Consider the following 23,134-nt stretch of genomic DNA (forward strand, 5'->3'; position numbering starts at 1 on the left):
TGGTTAGTGCTTGGATGGGAGACCCTCTAGGAAGACCAGGTGCTGTAGGCGTAAAAAATAAAAAAATAAGGGACTGTAAATTGACAAGGTCCTTGCAATCTGCGAGGTCAACTAAGGGTTGCCTCACCTAAAAAAAAATAAAGAAAAACAAATAAAGAATAGGTCTAAGTATTATCAATTCACCTAGACTGACCCATTTCATAAATACTTACTGCACACCCGCTATGTGCTCAGACATTAAAGAAAAAGCAGAAATCAAAAGAAAGCTCTCTTGGAGCTTACATTCTGGTAGGAGTAGACAAAAATAAATAAAATATAAAGTATGTCAGATGGCAATAAGCGCTATATACAAAAATAACAAAAGAAATCGCAATGAGTTCCAGGTGTGGTAGAGAGAATCCAATTTTATACAGTGTTAGGGAAGGAGGCAAAGTAAACAAGCCATCCAAATATTTACTTTGGAGATACAACCACTACCATCGCCAAAACCACAGATCTTTGTATACATGTCATTTTACCCATGAGGCCCCTCTTATCATGCCCTATTTTTTCCAATGTATGTATCTTATACTTTATGCTTTTACTGTGTACATACATACACACACAGGAATGTGGGCTACATATAGTGTGGAATTTTTTATTTTGCGCACAGATATATCCCAAGAGTTGAGGACAGTACCTGGTACACAGCAGGTACTCAATAGGTACTATCTGGAGGAAAAATGTTCCAAGTAGAGGGAACAGCAAATGCAAAATTCCTGAGGCAGGGAACAAGAAGGTCAATGTGGCTGGTAGACAATAGAAAAAGGAAGAATAGTAGAAGTAAAATCAGGAAAAGTATGTGGGAAGGACAAAAGCAAGGAGATAATTAGGAGGCAATAACACCAGTCTATGTCAAGAAGTTTGAACCAGATAGTAGCAGTAGAGGAAGTGATTGAGGAGTGGACAGATTCTACATTTACTCTAACGCAGGGCTTGGCAAACTTTCACTGTAAAGGGTCAAGCAGTAAATATTTCTGGCTTTGTAGACCATAATGCCTCTCTTGCAACTACTGAACTCTGCTGTAAAGTGTAGCTGTGCTCCAAATAAAACTTTATACACTGAAATTTTAAATACATATAATGTGTGCAATACTATTCTTTTGATTCTTTTCAACCATTTAAAAAATGTAAAACACAGGGGCCAAATTTGGCTGGGGACTATAAATTGCCAATCCCTACTCTAAAGACAGAGCCATAAGGATTTGCTACTGGATTACATGTAATGTGTGAGAAAAAGAGATGTCAGATACGCTAGTATATTCTCTTAGCTATAGTTAAGTTTTCCTACCAAACTATGCCGTTTACAATACAAAGCAGAACAATTTCTGATCACAGTTCTGTAATCAGCTATTATAGGCCATTCATTATCACCTCTACCCATGCTACAGTTATCCAAGGACCAAATCCCACAGGAAACCAATCGAAGGCAATATACTAGTAAAAAGAACAACATTTATGGCTTGATATCGAGGGGCTATGATCTTTCTTAAAACATATACAGAGAAAAGTCTCAAGCTACCAGTTTTTAAATATATAAAATTAAATCAACAAATACACCTGCAATCCATAACATGATCAATTTTTATTTGGGGTTTTTTTTGGGAGGGGGAGAGTGGATAGAAATCACAGCAATAAGACAAGGACAGATAGGAGGACAAACGAGAAGCAAAGAAGGTATGAAAAAAAGAAAAGGATTAAGTGGAGCTGGTAGAATCGTGGATTAGCAAATCTATACACATACACACAAAAATAAAATAAAATAAAAAGAAATCCAGAGATGTTACTCAACTGGGATGAACAACCTCATTTACAAGGAAGACAGAAACTAAAGCAGAAGCTGGAACAGTGTGTGATCCAATAACACACTTTGGTACATGCAGTGATTAGTTATAGGTTCAGGATTAGGTCAGGTTAAATTAGGTTAGATTACAGGTACAGTCTCTTTAATTGGTTGAAGAATTATTGTTCATAATTCTTTAACTACTTTCATCCTTAAACCTCAAGACACTATTTCAAACGGTTTGACCACTGTGGGAGGGTAGACATTAAGACAATGAGAGTAAAATAAGACAATTAGGAGAATAATATAACCGAGTAGGCTAGAAAATGTCAAATCTAAGTTACAGGTGCTCCACCAAAGTCATCCAAATATCAATGTCATCACTGAAATATCAAAACCCACAAACAGTTTGTCCAATGAGGTCAGGGCCCTGGCTTTGTGCCCCTTCTTAAGAGAATCCTGACTCTTCAACTAGCAGCCTTGTGCTACAGTAAGCAGGACTGCAACCCATAGCCAGATCCTTTTAACCCATGAGCTGAGAGAAAGCAGAGCTGAGAAGCAGGGACAGATGAATCAAGAGACAACTATAATAAACAACTTTCCAGATACCACAATAGCATTTAATGGTCAATATCAAGTGATTAACAATGTTAGACACATAAGGCATTTTGTAATTGAATACAAAGCCCTTCTTGCCTTAAATTCAGAAAGAAATTACTGTCATCCATAAAATAATATTTGCCCATGAGCAATATAAAGATGAACACTTTATCTTCAAGGTGCTTACAAATTAGTAGATCAAGAAAACCTTCCAGGCCAATCCGCAACTTCCTGTACAGTTTTAGAGATACATTTCAACTCTGATATATATATTATCCTATCTTCTCAGCAGAGAAACAGGTAATTAAAAAGCCTGAGCTAAACACGTATGTTCAAGGGTTTTTTTATTTGAAAATTCTTTTTAAAAAAGCATTTTGATTTAATTATAGCTTTGTTTAAAATATCCTGTCCCTTCCAATGCCGTGAACAATTGAGTTGAACATTCAATTTATCTACAACTACTTCAATAATCTAAACAGCCAACAAGTCTGATATTCACTTAAGAATCAAAAGATAGCAAAGACGTTTGCTCATGGATATACACAAACTCTAAAGTCAAGCTTTTCCAATTGAAGTAAACTAGTTATTTTTCCCCTCTTTAAATAACTCCCACAGATATTTTATTGCAGATGAAGCATAAAGTCTCTGCCATTAATAATCAAAGGCTAAGTTCTGAAAGAATATCAGTGCTCCAGAAAAAGCATAATAGCAGTGCTTCCTAAACAGGTCTTAAGGGTAGTAAGAGGTGAGAGAGGTGAGAGAAGAGGGTTTGTCTTCCCTTATACAAATAAGTTGAGTTAGCAAAATTAAGCAGTGAAGAGGTGGAGATTCCACAATTCCCTTAATATGTTTATGTGAACTACAAATATGCATTGTTTCCTAAAGTTACTGTGACATGGATTTCTTTATTCTCTAAATACAGATTCAGGAACTGTTGTACCAAGGAAGCAATGGAGAACACAAATCTCTACTAAATACTTGTTTTAAAATTAGTATTAACAGTGAGCAAAAAAAATTAATATCAAGGCTCATTATTCAAAGATTAACTATAACCTTTCCCTATAACAAATATAGACATTGTAACAATACTTTTCAAAATAGTAGATTTACATATGCATATCCTTGAATTGAAAACATTGGCATGAGTACACAAAACACTTTTAACACTTTTACCATCTCCATAAACATCAAACAACAGACTGAGAAAGTCAAAATATAATACCCATAAGAGTCAAAGAGCACTGCAATATGAAAATGACTAATCTACTCCTTTAAAAAAAAAGATGTTGATACAAGCAGATAGCTCTACTTTAAAGGTGGAGAGTGGGAGACAGAAGAAATTTTTCTCTAAAGGTAGCATTTAAAGGTTGTCTTTAACCTTTTTTATTTTTATTTTTTAAATCAGTATCAACGTGACTTCTTTATAACCTTAAAGGAGTTCTGTTCAGCTAGTCTTCAGGTGGTTCACAAGGGTGGTTGTTCTATAATTTAGCTGTAATTTGGATATAGCTGTAGGAGGAGGTGAGCATAGCATTTACTTACTCTGCCATCTGGATGGGAACTCAAGACTATTCTTAATTGGGGGGAAGAGAACATTTACAAGCCTTCACACTTTTAAAGATAGCAAATACAACAGTTTAATGAGCAAATACAGTTGTTTAAAATACATTGTGTATGTTACTAAACTATCCAAATGACTATATCTTGGGGGTGTGCAAAAAATACTAGCATTGTATATACTTCCATTGTCCCTCAAATTTTTTTTTTTTGCCAAACTTTTATTACTTAAACTTTTAATGTAAGCTTGTTGAAATGCTTATTTAGACATTTTTATCATATGTCAATCTTGTGCACACAAAAAGAAAAATGTAAGCAAAATTAAGTATCCTTAAACCTTTTTGAATTCAGAGTTCATCTCTGAATCACTTTTCTATGCAGAGCTGTCAGTGCTTTATTTTTGTTGTTGTTTGTTTCTAGAGTATCATTCTCTGAACTACCCACGGTATCAGTGATGCAGTAATTTTTAAAGACAATTTCGCTCTGGTCTTTAGAATTTTCTTCCAAGGTACTGACCCCATTCTGCAAGTTCAGATGACACTTTCTTGATCTTACCAGAAGGTACCCATGGAAAGTTTTCTGTGGACAAAGCAGGACTCATATTCCTTCCTCGTACGATCCTAAAATGGTGTGTGGTTCTCCATTTTTTATCATTCTCTCTTTACTAGTTTAAAACACTACTTCATTAAAAAGATATCATCAGTACTGTTTGAATACCTGATAGAGGCTATTTATTAGTTGTGTGTGTGTGTGTGTGTGTGTGTGTGTGTGTGTGTGTGTGTAAAATAAAAAGGAAAGTCTGCTGTAAAAATAAGGAAGTTGTTAGCTTTGTTATAGACTCACCCAAGAGCAAGTTTTCTATTTACATCTATAATATGGCACACAGTAAACACTCCATAAATTCAAAGGTATATTGGATGAACCTCAAACATTCTCCAGTCAGCCCAATAGTGCTATGATAGTAGTTCAGGCATTTACTTGTTCAATTAATATTTCAAACTATGAGCCAGGCTCCTTGATGGACACTGAGAAATAAAGAAGTAAAAGTAGTCCTTGCTCTTAATTCTAGTAGGAGAGGAAGATAGATCATCACAATACAGGGAGAAAAATGCCATAGCATCAGCATGCCTAACTATCAAGAGAATATTTGTTATGTTCATAGCAAAAAGAAAGTTATATCACCAAGCCAGTGATGGTGGTGGGAAGGTCAAACAAGCTTAAAACAAATATTAGTTATTTTTGTTTTTGTCTGGAAAAGCATCTAAAAGAATGACATCCCAAGCAGAGATACATATATTAAAAACTGAAATGCAAGAGAGTGTGGTTAAATACTAGGAACTGCAATGTGTTGGAAGGCAGAGGGTTAAAAAAGTGTGGCAACAGATGAAGCTGCATGAAGGCTAAAGCACCTGAACTTTATCCAGAGTGCAACAGAAATCCACTAGACTTCAGGATTCTAAACAAGGAGGAACATGATTATTTTAGACAGATAATCAGACAAAAGTGAGCTTCAAAGGCCTAGACTAAAATCTGCTAGAATAGGTAACATAAGCTCCATGAGGGCAGGGGTTTTTATCCATTTGGTTCACTGCTAATCCCCAACACTTAGAACAGTACCTACTACATGTCAAATATCATTAAATATTTATTGAATGAATAAAGGGAAACCAGCTGAAAGACTACTGCTGAATGAAAAGAAGTGAACTAAAGCAATGAAAGACATATAGAAGGCATGATTAAAGCTATTAAATAGCAATTACTTTATATTTTTTGCTTGTCAGTATTCAATGTCACCTTTCCCTTCTATTAATGTAGTATTGTAAATTTTAAACTCTGCAAAAAAATCCAAGTTCGTTTACTAAAAAGCTATAAAAATATCATAGAAAATTGTTCCTACTGGCAATATTAAAGAAATCAAAGTAATTTAATTTACAGTCAGGCCTATAGTTACTCTCCATCTCTGTTGAGATCAAAAAATTTTTTAAGTCAATATTTACCAAGTGTTCAAAATATGCAGAGCAAGCTATTAGGTGCTTAAACTGAAACAAGATGAATTTAATTAGTCTAGAGATAAATTCCTAACCAAGAACCAGTAACATCTGGTTAATCAGTGAATGTTAGAGAGTGTCCTTCTCTACATATCTATAAAGACAACATATAGATTTTGAGAAGTCATTTAATCTCTTTTCCTTTGTAAAAAAATATATGGGTTTAAATAGAAAGAATTCCTAAGACTTTTAGTTCTGTAATTAAATGATATTCTCACCTATTTGAGATAGCTTCTTTATTGAAAGGTCTTATATTTGTTTGCATGTTATTTTGAAAATGCTCCTCTTTTTACTTATTTACTTCCAAGAAAATTTTAAGATTTTTATGTGCCCGGAACATTTTTTCTTAATTTTTCTCAGTACATAATAAACTGCTCTGCAGACAGGTCAGAAGGGAAGAAAGTTAACATCTACTGAGAACTTACTATTTACCAGTACTACACTAAGTGCTATCAACTACAGTGTTTCCTACCACCTCCAAAATTGTGTGCAGTATCAAGACCCCAGGAAGAAAAAAAGGGGCAAAGAAATTAAATACTTTGCCGAAGACCACACAACTAGTTAAGTAATAAAATCAGAAAGTAAACTCCAGAGCCCAAATTCTATTTGCTATTATAAATGATGGTAATTGATTTGAGTGCCCAAGGATGTCCACCTTCTTCCGGTCCAGAAATTACATATTTTCCAACACTGACCAGAAAAAGCAATTTACAGAAATGCTTCATTGCACAACTATGGCGAGATTCCCTAACCCCTTCTATCTATTATGGATCCTTTTCCCAAATAATAAAAGGGGAAAATAGGCATTTGTGCTGCTCTTTAAGAATACTAACTAAAATTCTAGAGCAGTAATCCTTTACCCTTCTTTTCTCAATGATACACATGACAAATGACAGCCAAATAATATATTCTCAGGGGTATCCCTAGATACATAACAATTCACGTTCCATGACAGCATATTTGAATGCAAATAAATCAGTGACATTATTATAAAGGTAACCAACTTTTTAAAATAAATCATTCCTTATTTTTATATTATTTTCAACATATCTTACAACCGAGTGTAATAAATACACTGCTGTTCTGGAACAGGGATGGGCAAACTATGGCCTTCATATCAAATCTGGCCCACCTGTTTTGTAAATAATTATTAGAACACACTCATTCGCTTACATATTGCCTGTGGCTGCTTTGAGCAGAGTTGAGTAGTTAGGTCAGAGACTAACTATATGGCCCACAAAGTCTAGAATATTTACTACCTGTTATTTTACCGAAAATGTTTGCCAACATCTGTTTTAGACTAATGATCAATTCAATCAAAGCTCCACAGTACAACCACTGGAAATATCAATGTTGACACAGCAAACTAACTAGTTTCAGTATCTTCACAAAATTGTTTTTTTGTTTTTTTTTAAAAAGCAGTTTTTGGACTTATCAGTGCTCCCTGCTCTTAAGCATCACAATTTCATATACTTTATTGTTACTATTTCCTTGGCTTCCCCCACTTGACTGAGAGCAAGGTATCTAGCTAGCGAGCAACCCTGTTATAATCTCAATACCTAGCACTGTGCCTGGGAAACAGACATTCAGTGGAAATCTGCTGAATAAATGTCTGAAAATAAGCATATGATTTAAGACAGTCAAGAGTAAAGGAATGACTAAGTTCTACAGAAATTTGCTATTCAAAGTGTGTTTTGTGCAGCAGTGGAATACTTGGGAGCTTGTTAAAAATGCAAAATCTCAGGCCTCACCAAAGACCTAAAACTGCATTTTAACAAGATTCCCAGAAGAAAATTTTAAAAGCAGTGCTATACAACATGGTGCTTAATTATATCAGTTATTAGTTTGATTCTCAACAGGGCTGGGTCGCTTTGCATGGGGAAAAACAATTTCAAAGCTTCATCTTTACCCTAAACCTCGAGCTTTAAGATACAAAATAAAAACCTACTTTGACAACTTTAACAAAGGGAGTACTTTGTTTCTTTTTTTTTTTTTTTTAATGGGAGGGTGACTTTGTTACTGAAAAATAGTTCTAAATGGGAAGACTGTTCAAATATTTTGCCTCTTCCAAAAAAAAATACGACCAGAGAACATCCATCCTAATTTAAATGGATTATAGTATGTGAACAACTATCAAAATGTCTGATTCTATGTCCTGTTAAAACTGATATGTTCATAAAAACTTCAAATAGCCTTCAAAATATGATGACAGTATTTTGTGGGTTAATAAATTGATTTGTTTTATTGTTTACTGTAAAAAGAAGAGGGAAGTCAGCACTACTTCCTGTTTATTTTTAAAAACAAAGGCTAATTAGGTACAATTACTATCCCTTCTTTACAGAAAAGGAAACTGAAGCTCATGGAGTAAAGTAACTTAAAGGTCAAACAACAAGTGATGAGGCTGAGATCTGTGCTCTTAAATACTCTTATGTAAGCCTCAAACTAATAAGAAATTAGTGTTGTAATAATTTAGGGAGTACTTTAAACTACTGCACCAACTCACCAGAATTTAGGTTTATCTCAACTCTGAATTCATAGTGTTTTGTTTTGTTTTTTTTTTTGACCACTCTACTAGCCTCTATATATTCTAGCTCATATACTTTAGCTATATAACCTTGGGCAAATCACTTAACCTCTTATAAGCCTTTGTTTCACCTATAAAATATACAACCTCCATAAGGGGTTGTGAGCTAAATATAACATCTAGCATAGAATATTTATTCAAAATTATGTAGGTTTTCAAATACAAGTATTAACATAACATACACTTAAAAAGACTAACAAAGACATATTAAATCATCTGTTAAATAGGGTTTCCTTGCCATAGGTAGAAAAGCAACAGGCTAAGATTTTTATCTTGTTGGGGGGCTCATTCTACAGGACAGAAACCATCAGTATAGGTTACTGCTTACAAAAGAGACTCAGGAAAAAGACCTAGATATTTCTTAAAGCAAAGTAACAACAGTTTGAAAAAACTCCACAAATTTCTGATTACCTCTAAGAATTGTGTTCTTAAGAAATCAGTTTTAAGGCAGCCTACCTGTAGAAATACAGATCAGAGGTTGTGTCTGGTTACTAGGCTTAAAGAGCAAACTCTAATGAGAGTGAAAGAAGGGAATCAAAATGAGTAATTATTTTTCATTTATCAGACTACCAAAGATCATGAAGTTCGATAACACTGTGTTTACATGGGTGGAGGGAAACAAGTACTCTCATATACTTTTTGGTGAATCTCTGTAGAGAGAAACTTAGAAATATCAAAATTACAAAGACATGCATTCTTTGACCCAATTATTCCACCTCTACAAACTTAAAAGCAAAATAAGGTACAAAAGAGGTTATTCAATTGAGTACTGTTTGTAATCACAGAAAATTGGAAATAAATGTCTATTAGCAAGGGGCTGGTTTTATAAATTATGGTACATCCATACACTAGAATACCACCAAGTCTTATGTACTAACATGGAAAACACTTTAAGCTATATTGTTACATAGGTTGAAAAAAAAGTAAGGTGCAGAATAGTGTGTTAAGGTATGTTATCGACTGTGGGAGAAAAAGGTGAAAAAAATGAATATATAAAGTGAGTGCTTGTATACACATAGAATCTCTTTGGAAGGTAGAAAATAAAACTGGCTGCCTCCCAGGAGAGCAACTGGTTAGCAAGGGAATAGGAGTTAGAAGAATACTTTTCATGGAATACTCTTGTACTCTGTAACTGTATGTACTAATAAATGTATTATCTATTAGGAAAACACAATTTCTTAAACTTTTTAAAAATACTATATGGTTAAAAGAGAACAAATATTACCTTGAAGGAAGTAGCAAATGGTACTTTTCAGCTGAGTTATCAAACATTTGCAGAAAACATGTGAAATTCTCTTTTCTTTCTATCTACAAAGGCTACGAATTTTGAGAGAATAAATGGTTTGGCTTCTAAGTATATTAATAGAGTTAATACTTTTTTTTTAAATTAACCTAATTTCTATAATTCCCCCTTCCAGTTTAAACCTGACAGTCTCAATTCAACAAACATTTTCTGAGCATCTTACAGAGTGTCAGGACCTGGATATGAAGATTAATAACACATATGACTTGCTAAATGCTTTAACAGATGTATATAATGCTAAAGGAGCACCAACTTTTTTAATGCTTGTCAGTTTCATGAAAAGGGGCAGCCTGATGTGACTGAAGGAGTACTATGCTTGAAAGAGACCTGAGCTCTAGTTCCATTTATCCCCTTTAACCATATAATTTGGCACAAGTAAAACCTGGCTATCACAGCACCTGGACTGCCTACTGTACTACAAAAATATTATATAAAAGAAAATACATGTGAAAGCAAAATTCTTTATAATCTGTGAGACACTTCAGAAACATGTTATTACCACCTATCTGAAGTTTTGGAGAAAAAGACTATTTCCCCTTTTCTGTCTCTAGTTTTCTTGTCTGAAGTTAAAAAGTTCTCTGCTTAGTTGAAGTTATCAGAAATAAAACTGTGTATTTGTATCATTCCTTCAAAGATAGTAGGTGAAACCAATCTATTTGTAAAGCATTCCAAGAGAGTAAAAGGTAATGCTTTACTGAAAATTACATATAAAAAGTCCCAGACAAAAGCAGGTATTCAACAGCAAAGTTGGCGCTTAAAAAGCATATTTACCAAGGCCTTGATGTTCTTACAAAAGAGGGCTGAGATCAACAGAAAGCCTAGGACGGCAGCAACAAGGGCAAAAAAGACCAATATGGAGTAGGGTTACAAAAGTGGCAACAGTTGTGGTCATGCTGGCCACCTTGCAGCCTTCTTAATATGCTTTGTCAGTGCACTAAGTTTGAAGTTTGTTTGTTTAAATTCTTAGCCTATTCTTATACAACCAGAGGAATATGTTTACCTGTGCCATCACTGGTGTTACCTGCCCTGTAGAATAATTCAGATAAATCAAATCTTTTCTTCTATCATTAAAAAGCAAACAAACATGCAAACAAATAAATGTATCCTGCTGGCTTGGAGGTTACCCTATCACACCTGAACCATATAATACTAATGAATGTTTGCAGGGGCAAGTAGGGACTTCAAAACCAAAGCCTAAAAGTTAGACATGATTTGGTTTCTTATTCACATTCAACTAAACATTTATCATAGGCCTACAATGTTTTGCTAGGCCTGTGTACATGCTGTTCCCTTTGCAGGAACTATTCTTTCCCACCCCACCCATGTGCTTCCCCACTTCACTAACCTCTCACATGTGACTTCCTCTGAGAAGACTTCCCTAACTTGCCCCACCCACCTCCAGTGCTTCCATAGCACTGTTTCATCCCATCAGAGCACTTATTTGTGTTAATTACAGGGATTGTATCTCCTTCACTCAGGACCTAATAATCACTGTGTTGGCTGGAAGATGTTCCATAAATACCTGTAAAGCATACGAGACATCGTACTAGATAGAAGGATACAAAGATCAAAAGCAAAATCCTAAATTCACTGTCTAGTAGGCTAAAACAACAATGCAACGTGAAATGGGCTATGATGGAGGAATATATAGGAGGATACCAGGGGCATGAAGAAAGCTAAGTCAGCCTGGAAGCAGGATGAGTAAAAAAATAAGGGAAGGAAGAACCAAAGAAGATGTGCCTGAGGTAAGTCTGCAAAGTTAAATTAGAGCTAATTGGTGAAGAAGAGAGAAAGGATGATCATTCAACATGGGAGAAAAACGTAGGAGCAAGAGATTACAAGATGGATCTCAGAAACTCAAGTAGTTTGGAATGTGCAGTGGTTCTCAAACCTTAGCATGAGTCAGATTCCCACGGAGGGCTTATTATCATAAAAGCTGATGGACCCCATCCCCAGTTTGTGACTTAGCAGGCCAGGAATATGGTCCAAGAATTTTGATTTTAAACAAGTTTTCAGGTGACACGACTGCCACATTTTGAGAACTACTGGTATGGTGGAACACAGCACATGAAGAAACAGCAGTAGACAAGTTTAGAGCAATGCAGGGGGTGAAGAAGCAGGTTAAAAATATATACTATGCCATGGAATTTGACACTGAAGGATTTTAAGGAGAAAGTTTAATTTTAGAAAGATAGTAATAATAGCTAACATTTATAGAACACTGGACTTTATGTATTCTGTACTGTCCAGTAGCTACTGGCCATATGTAGCTATTTCAATAAAATTACAATTAAATGAAATGAAAAAATCAGTTTTTCAGTCAACCAGCCACATTTCAGAAGCTGGATACTGTACTGAGCACAGATATAGCACATTCCATCTTCGCACAGATCTCTATTAGTCAACGCTGATGTATACTAACTCATTAAATCTTCACAACTTCATTATGAGATAGGTACTGTATTATCCCCATTTTAAAGAAAGAAATATTGCAAAGATTAAACAAATTACCCAAGGTCATAAAGCAAGTAGTGCCAAGATGAGATGCAAACTCCGATGGTCTGGTTCTTGAGGCTGTGTTCTTAAGTGTTTCTTAATAAGATCATTCTTGGCAATAAAGTAGACTGGAGGGAGTTGCTGGAGAAAGGAAAACCAGTGAGGAAGCTACTATGGTAAATCAAGAGAGAAATGATAAGGACCTGCACTGAGAGAGTAGCAGCTGGAATGGAGAAGGGGTTAATTTAAAGAGATGGTAAAGATGCAGAAAATATTGGGAGTGGACTAGAACTAAATCTAAAAGAGATGCAAATGAGGTATAGAAGATAGCACCAAAGTTTCTGTTTTAGAGTCAAAGGCAATGCCTCCCACCACGGTAAGAGCAAGTTGGAGGAGGGTGATAAATTCCATCTGGGTTATCATGAATTTGAAGTGACTGAGATAACACAACACACTGTGGGATAGATAAGTCCAGAGTACAAAAGAGAGTTTTGGATTGAGATATGAATTTAGTATAGAGGAGGTAAGTCTACAGATAACTCAGGAAGGCTGACACAATAAGAAGTGGGCAAAGAACAGAACCTCAGGGAATCCAACATGTAAGATAAAAGGCAAAAGATAAAAGCTAGTAAACTGAAAATGAATTACCAGAAAGATGAGAGGAGAGGAGGAAGACACCTAGGGAAGAATTATCCTAGAAGTCAAGTGAGGAGAGAATGGTCAACAAGTGCTAAATGCTGCCGAGAGGTCAGGTAAGATAAAGACTGAAAGCTGTCCGCAAGAGCTGTTTCAAATGGTACTCTAGGGCCAAAGGCCAGGTTACAATAGATCTGGAATGAATAAATTTTTTTTCAAGAAGTTTAAAAATGAAGCAAAGGAGACAGCCAGGGTGTAGATGAAGAGAAGGGTCTGAAGCAGTGTTTTTTGTCTGTGTTTATTCTAATTTGAAGTGAGAGACTTCTCCATGCTAAGGGGCACAGAGTAAAATGACTGGGAAAATTATTGATGGAACAAGGCCCCTGAGACAGGAGAGAACAGCATCCTGCACATAAATGGAGAGATTAGCTCTAGACAAGACACTTCTTTTGTGTCCTCTGAAAGACAGCAAAGAGGATAAGAATAAGTAGAGATGTAGTTAAATTAGTGTGAGAGGTGGGGTATAAGTTGAATGCACTCATATGGCCATATAGAGTCTATTCTCTCTATGAAGTAGGACATGGCAGTGTCTGCTGAAAATGAGAAAGGCAAAAAAAGAGCTGGAGGAAATAATGAATTGCTGCAAGAGAACAGACTACAGATACAGACATACATCTCCAAGCAGACGGTAGAACTGAGATAAGAGGTCACAAATTTCTAAGTGACATCTCATCATACGGTTTGTGTAATTTTCTTTAAAATAATAAACAGTCCCATATAAGAGCAGGGAGAGAAAATGGTTGGCTTTTCAACATTGGGCTTTGCCAATTAGATGCAGGAGTCACGTGAGTAACTGAGGTGATAAACCATAAGGCCAAGCAATTAGAAGAAAAAATATTTGAGGGGTGGGTAGGGGACACCCATCGGAATCACACAGGGAACCTTCTCCAAATTATATGTGTACCATATGAGACCCTGATGAGATAAAAGAGGGGAGGTACAACTGGAGTGAGAAAAAAGAAAAGTGGTAGTTTAGGGCAATTATGGTCAGGGAGTAGGATAAAACAAAATTTAGGTTTACAGAAGTACACTGTCCTGGGTTCAAAGCGTGCACTGAGAGTAGGCGTGAAGTATGCTATTTCCAGTATTTGTCTGAAATTTCAATTATTAGGTAAAAAGTAGCTATTTCTTCTGTCCGCTGACTCCTTCAGCCACTTCCCACTACAGAGATGTTGGCTCTAAGCATTACAGCAGTGGTTCTCAACCCTGCCTGTACATTAGATGTACATGACTTTAAAAAAAAAAAAAAGGAAACCTGCAATGTGAGCCCCACTGCTAGAGTCTAATTTAATTTGGTGTTTCCTCAGGCAATTCTAACATGGATTTAGTGTCAAGAACCACTTCTTTAGAAAGAAGAGGGCTTTAGACTTATGTTGTAAAATTAAAGAAAAACTGGTGTGAGGAAAAATGAGATAACTAAAGCAGGAAAATGGTGAAAGAGGATCTAAATATTTACTAAGTAAGATATTTAAAGATGTCCTGAATAGAAAAACTGGGAAACCATTAAAGCACAGCATAGCACTAAACACACACACAAAAATGTAATATTTCCAAGAGTTCTGTTATAGGTTCTAAAAAACTCAGGAGTTAAATGTTTCGCTGTAGTCCAATGACTAAGAAAAAAGAAAAACTTGCACTCTACTGAGCAGAAAGAATTGAAAATCAACACTTAGCAGCTCTCTAGGTCAACAACACAATTCCCTGGACGAAAAAACAGCCTAAAGTATTAAGCATGATAACACCCCACATAATGGAATCTACCTCTTCTGCACAAAAGGTAAATGGGAAATGAATCAGCTGCCTGTCTTCTTTCACATGTACGAAGATTTTAAGTTTTTCAGTTGCCACGTTTTCTTTCTACATTAGTCATTTTCTCCCTAACAAGTTTTACTAATAACCTTAAAACCACCCAATTATTTTATACATAACTGTCTCCAATCTTAATCTTTATTTGCCACTATTCCAATATATTTGCTAAGTTTTATGACGAAGTAAAAGTAATGCAGAGATGAACTATTAGTCACAAAGACCAAAAATAATATTGTCTACTGCCTTCTCTGTAAGGTTTACTGGTATTCCAAATCACCCGGAACCAAGATACTATGTATACATAACAAGCAGTGATAAGACTGTATACTCCTAATCCATCCTTATTTCATGCCTTTAATAAGAATTACTTCACTGATTAATAGAAAGGCTTGTTCTTTTCTATATCAGTCTTTAAAATTTTTAAGTTCTAATCAATTAATCAAGTCACTCAGAGGTCATGTGTGTTATCGACTTTCTGAAAATCAGACTTAACTGCAACTGAACTTTTTTTCAAAAATCAAGTAGTACTTTTTCTTCCAGTATTAAGGTAGTTTAACATGTTTTCCTTCTAATATTTAGCTAAAAACATAAGAAAACTTTCTAATTTCTCTGATTTGAGCAATAAGCAAGCAGTCTCTCCACTCCTCAAAAAATTGTTTCTACTTTCTAGAGTATATAGCTATCTTCAAACACTGAAACAACCAGATTCACATATTTGTGGTTTACAAAAAACCACCAAAATTCTCTAGACCAGAGTTTATTCTATGGTTTTCATTAAGGAAGAGAGTTCTAACTACATTAGTTTATACTCACTGCTCTCTAATACTATACAGCAGTACTACAGCCTAATGGAAAAAAGCACAGAACTGAAAAGGTCCTGACCACTTCTCCCACATGTGATTAACTTGCTGTGTGGCATTGAACAAGACACTTAAATCTCCTTGGCTTTCAGTTTCTCTATTTGTGAAATAAGATTAGAGTCATTGTTGTACAAGACTGTTATAAAATTCTACAAAATGCAAAAGATTCAATCTTTTTTTTCCTAAGAGTTTTTTATACTTTGTACACATAATCCAACTATAAAATAATCCTTAATCAACACTACCCTCTGACTTAGTTTTTCTTAACAGGTCTTTTTGTCTAATTGCTGGCAGTTAAAAACTATTTTGACCCAAAATGGCATTCTGGAAATTAAAATGCTACACTACTATAATCTCTACATTTAATTTCAGCCCTTAACCCAGTAGTGCCATACTACAAACTGTTTCTTCACCTGTTTCCTAATGAAGTTAAAAGTAATTCTTTGAACTTGAATTTACAGTTATGCATAGTGCTGATGAAAGCCATCTGTTTGGAACTATAACTCTCCTGTCAAAGTTAAAAAACAGAAGAAACAGCCTAGATATTCCTGGGAACCAGCTGCAGCTGAATAAATCCTAATCCTGCTCCAGCTGGGAAAAGCAGAAGAGTAAAGTTGCTACTGGTCTAATTCATTTACAGCAGATCCTTTGTGAACTAACTCCATCCCTGAGTAGCCAACTAGTAAACAACTGCACCAGAATGAGGCTTTTAATAATTCCTATAACGTAACATTCATTTATTTAAAATTTTTGAAATCATAGCATGAAAAGTCATCATTACTGTAATTTTAAGAATGCTTCCCAGTTCACTGGGAAAAAAATTTTTTAATTCTACTTTAACCAGCAAAGTTAGCACCCAGATTCAGTCTTCTCACATAGCTAAGAATCAAGTCAATGTAAAAAATATACTTTCTCCCATATTCTAAATAGAAAGAAAAAACAAAACTGTCAAGGAGATTCTTACAACCTCTAGAGGCCTGGAATGATGTAATTTTTTTTTTCCCCAGATTAATCAAACAGTTCCTGTTATCTATTCATTTTCGTAGTATTAAAAGTAAATGTAATGTAAAAAAGTGCTGGCCCATGTGACAGGATGAACTAAATAAGAAAACTGGCAGCAAGAATAAGAAGATACCATATTCTGCATACATTCATTTTCTATTTGGTGTTTTATCAGAAGCGATCATGAAAATTTGTATTGTTAAACATTATTAAAGAGCTATTATATGTATTATGCCTATAAAACTTAGAGTTCTTTTGTGACTTCAATAATAAAGTACATAGTAAAGCACTCAGAACAGTGCCAAACACATTGTTAGACCTTAACAAATGTTAGCTATTAATAGGTTTCTATAAGCAACTGCTTACATTCCCTTGGCCTCCCAATACAGAGCAAAGAAAGAGGTGAAGATGGTTAGATTCTCTAGATTTCTATTCCTAAAGCAATTTGTAGTATCTGATATCTTCATTAATTTCTTCTATTTCAACAACTTGTTAGAAGTTACCTGAAGAAAGAGTAAAGTGCTAATAACTGTAAGAAAAATGTCCAGGTTGTATGCACAGTTGTTTTGGGTACAGAAGTTTTGATTAGCAATGACTAAACCAAAGGTTGCCTCACTAGTTCAAGTTTTCTTTCAGAGTATATTATGGGTTAAAAATTGCCAAAACACACAGAGCTCAGTAGCTAACTAGAAGACCGAAAAATATCTGTACAGTTGATTTGTATATAACAAATACTGCATTACAAACATATCCCTGCCAGAGTTATTTTTAAATTTGTTTTTGTTTTTTTATATGAACAAGTCTGCTGAGAAAAAGTCAATTTCTAATCACATTTATACTTAATCTACTTCAATGACTTGTCAGTAATGAATTTTCATTTCTAGCTAGCTTCTCCTCAGGATATAGAACATTTACTTACCAAAACATGGTATGAACTAAATGTAAGAAATGTATAAAAAATACAATTACTGAGATCGATCAGTTGCTAATTCAATAATATTACAAAATCTACATTATCCATGTCACTGTGTTCTTGCCATGACATGAAAATTAAGGTCCACTACATAAGTTTAGAATAATTTTCTCTAAAATAAGCCTTCTTTACTTAAAAACTGATATACTGGCATTATCTTCATTCTCTCTTCCATAATGTAAGAATTAAAACTTGTAATTTAAAAAATTTCCCCCTAAAGTTTCCCAACAATTATACTATAAAATACATCTGCTTGTATGCTCTCATAAAAATCTGTACACTTTAAATTTAAGAACTTTTTCCCACTTAATTACTAATTTATCTCTTCTCAACTTTTTCGTAGCATCTTTTGCTTTCAGATGTTTTGGGGATTGTTGCATTTTTGTTTTGTTTTATTTTTAAAATGAACAATCATTCCATCAAGCAATCAACATATCCTGAATTTAACAGCATGGATAATTATTATAAAGTATCACAGCAACAGGATTTCTGAAATTGAAATTACTAAGCTTACATGTATTAATGATTTTGTAATACCACTATTCTAACATACAAAATGTAAAACAATTTTACTATAAAGGCCATTTCCAAATAACTAAATCAAAAGTTTCTATTTTTAACTCTCAGTAACTTGAAAACATACTTCCATTCTAATCGGCATCTCTACATCAAAAATCTAAGTTGCTGTCAAAGCCCACTTATTCTATGAATTTAAAATATCAAATTCCAGTAACAAAATAATTTGGGCGCTATGCTGTTGGCCTTAATTCTCAACAGGACCTAAATCCTAAATGCACTGTTCATGGTAGGCATCTAAAGGTTTGCTGAATGAATAATGAATAAATGAAGTAAATGAACAAATTATATTATAATAACATCTGTATTTCAAAAAGAAAAAGGTTTACAAGGAGGATATTGTTATTTAAGCCAGTTACACACTATCGCCCTCACCCAAATCCCACAATTCAAGGGAAAGTTACATTTTGTCCCAAATGAAAGCACTGTATTACATCCATGTAATCAATTCCAAACTGCAAATGATAAAACTTCAGTGACAACCAAAATGAAAATTAATAAGCTTTGAAATTATCTTTAAGAAAAAAAATAAAACGAAATGTCATATAAACTATTTTTTAATGGACCTCAGGTATAAAAACTATATTCATAACTTTTGGTTTTGATACATTCTTGTCACTGGTTCAATCAGTTTTAGAATTCATTCCAAAAAAAGAGAAAATAGAGAAAAATAGAGAAAAAAGGGACACAGAGAGTGAAGGGGTGAAGAATGTGTTCCTTCACAATTGGAGAATGTACTGTGAAGTTAACACCAAGAACAACCACAATTGTGTATCTGAGTACAGTAATAGGCGTTATACATAACAACTCCCAAGAGGCAGGCAGGTATAGCTGAATCTGGAGCAAGACTGCCCAAGATCAAATTCTAGCTCTTTCACTTAATATCTTTGATTTGGACAAGTTACTGAACCTCTTTTACGTCTCTGTTTCTTCATCAGTAAAATAACAGCACGTACCTCACTGAGTTATACAAAGATTAAATGAGTTAATATATGTATAGCTTTAAAGTAATGCCTGGCACACATAAATACATAAATAAACTCACCATGACCTACCCAACCCTAAAGCGAACTCGGAAATTTCCCTTAGAACATGGATAAAACTTATAAACCACAGTATCCCACAGATTCTCTTCAACAAAAAGAGTGAAAACCAGTCAGCTGCTTAAAATCTAACATACAGGTCTATAATTCTTTCCAAAGATAAATATTGAGAAAAATTAGAATTGATATAGAAAAAGTAAAGAGGAGCTTGCTCGTCACTCCATATAGTCCCTGAATTTCATCTCTCATTCCACAGTGACCAGATTAACAGATATATTTGCATTCCAGGAAAGAAAACACCATTTCAGTTCCAAGCCATATCAGTTCTAAGCAGAGTGCCTGGCACACAGTAGATGCCCAATAACTATTTGCTGAATTAATTAATGTCTGAAAGTGAAACTACTTCTGGACTACACTTTCCTTTTACCATTGCTGTCAAAAATACAGTCTGGAAAATTTTTTTGAAAATATCTAGGTTCATAACAGCAAGCCAATCAATTCCACATAAGAATCTATTGGATAGTTTAAAAGGAAGGAAAGTAGTTAAAATACATGAAGAGAAGCAGACATACAACTGTAATCTGTTTAGAGGAAGAATAATCCCTTATCCTAGAGCTCACTGTATTATGATTTTGAATGTGAGCTTTTCATATCTTTGGGGAAAGTCACTCCGGATATTCATTATTGAAAATAAAACTCCATATAAAAATAGAAACAGATCTCATCAACTCTTAATTTTGTAGATATTATCATGAAATCTATTTTTCCCAATAAGATCAGTACATATATAGAAGTTACTCAATGAAACTCAATTTTCCCAAATGTATACTCCAAATTTAGTTACTCCGATTAACACCACTATATATTAAAGATATGTAACCAAAGAGACATTTCTAACCAAAGGACACCAGCAAATCTTTACTGGATTATTTTTTTTTAATGCAAAGGTTGTTCAGCTCTGCTGCAAAATAAGGATTGTTGGGTTAGAAGGTTCTCAAGGTCTCCCTTTCAAAAGTAAAATCCTAGGGTGATAAGACTCAAATTTGTCCTACATTGCACAATGTTGACTATCTTTTAAAAATATGCACAACTGACATTTTATGTATAGCTAATATTTTTAAAAATTAAAATATCTAATTCGAACAAGGGAAATTATAATAAAAGCACACACTCAGATGTTCTAACAAGAATTTATAATACCCAATCACAGATATAATACTGAATTCGTTCTAAATGATAAATTATTCCGTTACCATGCAGTTAACCTTTGTAGATTTTTGATAACAATTGTAGGAATCAAGTGTTATATTTCTTTTCACTTCAGCCACATGTGATCAAGAAAGTTCTCACAGCACTGAACAACAGAATAAAGCATTTTAGTTTCTTGTCCATCCTGAATTTTTACAAACTTTTTTTAAACATCCTGAATTTTTAATAACACACTCTTAATAAATGCTTAAATGATATAGAACAATTTTATGAATAGGATTCTCTATTAGAATCATTTTAATGGTAATAACGGTAAGATAATATTTCTATTTCAAAGTTCAGAGAAAACTGAAACCTAAAATAGATCTCTAAAAACTTCATCAAAGAAATATACTGTTAATTTTTAATTACTATTTAAATAAAAATCTATAGGTGGGTTAATAACTACAGTAAATTTAGACCATAGCTCGAATAGTTTAAAATACATTTAATGTTAATTTTATAATTTTCTCATCCTAGAAGTAGCCTTGATGATCTTAAGCAAAATGAAGATTATTTTACTATTGTACACTAAGGTGTACAACTTAAAGTACTACCACTTCCACAGTACGATTCAGAGCAATTAAAATAAATTTACAGCTAAGACACAAGGGCAATGTTAAAAAAAAAAAAAAAAGGCTATTAACAAAATTCTCCTCATCCCTGAATATCTATTTAAGGGCCAAAATTTACTGTGATGACATCTTTTCAAATGCACAAAATAACAGCATGGTAAGGTATACCCCCTGTGCATCAAAACTCTCCACACCCCAGAACTTTACTAACATAGGATGCTGTATTCCTGACGCATGTAGTCTAACCTGTCATACATAACATTTAGAACTTTGTCATATGCAAAGAATAATTACTACATGATAGAAAGTTAAGAATACAAACAGCAAAAATAAGAATTGCTAAATCTGCTTAGCTACTACATGAGTCTGGAAAATAGGTCTTATTTCTACCTAATGATAATCTGCAACAAATGCAAAAGAGAAAGAAGACAGGTTCTTAGTCATCTGCTTGTTTCAAATTCAAGTCTCCAGCATTTGGCTGCTCATTGGCTTCCAGTAGTATGGTATTACAATAACTTCCATGCAACAGTTTTAAAGATGTATGCTACTTTTTTAAATAAATCTAAACATGTTCATTTAGGTTGGTCGATACTCTACATTTTGAATCTTAGGCATCAAATACGTCAAAGTATCAGAACAATTACCATCTATTGAGTTCTCAAACCTAGAACTCACCAGTAAAAACCCCAAGGTGATCATTCTACAAGTCTCCAAACACAAAACTTGTGTAATTCTCTATATAACGTCCTAGAAACATGACTTTGTAGCATACATCATCAGCTCTGTGAACACTGATGCATATACCATTCTCACCTTATCCTTTTCGTGTGGAAGGAGTGACACTGGCGGTAAAGAGGAAAGAGATTCACAACTCTCTTTCCCGTCCACATTGGTTGCTTTAGTGTTGAGCCGATACAGAGGTCCATCTTTAAGAAGTCTGCCATGGCCAATGGCGCGTTTAATAGCCAATCGTAACTGCTGGTGAAAGCCAGAGGCGGCACTGCCTCCAAATAACGCAGACACATCCTTCTGACCTTTCAAAAAACGTTCGATGCTTTTCAAAGTTGAGCCACCAGACTCTGCCAAGCCATCAACTGCCCGCTTGATCAGTTTATTCCAATCTATATTTTGTTTATTGTCCAATTTTCCATGGTTTCGAGGTTTAGGAAGTGCTATTCGCCCAGGATTATCAGGATCTTTATAGGAATTGAGACCTTTATTTGAAACTTTTAAAATTGTTCCATCTTTAACACTCAACTCCAATTGTTCTAAAACAGTTTTACGATCCAAGCCATGGGATGAAGACACTGCATTGCATATCCTTTCTTCTGAAGGACGCTGTTTCTGCTTCTTCACTTTTTTGATGGCCTCCAAAATCCATTCCGTATACAGCGGGTTAGCGAGTTTTACCATGGTGAAGGATTCGTATATCCATAGAGTCGTTATCCTTTATCCTGATGCTGACTAAGTTTTACACCATGGAAAACAACTTTCTCGGAGGCTGAGAACCAGTTAACCATAGCATACAAGTTTTCTGGCCTAAGTCCTTCCTTCTTTTCACAAAACAGAATGCCTCTCCATTTACTTTAGAAATCAAAACAACCAGTTATTTGAAATGTCTTCAAATTTCCCAATGAATTTCTCAATAGCACCACACATGGGTCTCTTCATAAAGTTGTAAAAACTCATGAACATGTCATTCCCAGCAGAAAAATGTGCATCTTATGCCTGAAAAACAATGAAAACAAAGTCAGTTTTCTATCAACGCCCATTTTGTAAATAAACACTAACTGAAACATCCTAGTCTTTAAAAGCAAATAGCAAGTGTTTTTTAAGGACCTGTGGGAGTTTTAACATGTTTCTATCAACATTCCAAAACAATCATGTCTGTAAATCAATGGGATAAAAAAGGCAAAAAAGATGAATAATTAGGACACAATGA

General features: G+C 34.4%; 1 protein-coding gene across 1 annotated transcript in view; it reads right to left on the reverse strand.

Moving 5' to 3' along the window:
- KAT6A (lysine acetyltransferase 6A) overlaps window positions 1-23,134 on the reverse strand; it is a 98,110-nt gene that overhangs the window by 72,591 nt on the left and 2,385 nt on the right. The window contains 1 exon segment of the mRNA XM_039853656.1: window positions 22,006-22,920. Within this exon segment, the coding sequence (XP_039709590.1) occupies window positions 22,006-22,605 (600 nt within the window). The 5' untranslated portion in view covers window positions 22,606-22,920.

This window comes from Pteropus medius, unplaced genomic scaffold, assembly GCF_902729225.1.
Source record: "Pteropus medius unplaced genomic scaffold, Ma_sr-lr_union100, whole genome shotgun sequence".
In the NCBI taxonomy this organism is placed as follows: Eukaryota; Metazoa; Chordata; class Mammalia; order Chiroptera; family Pteropodidae; genus Pteropus; species Pteropus medius.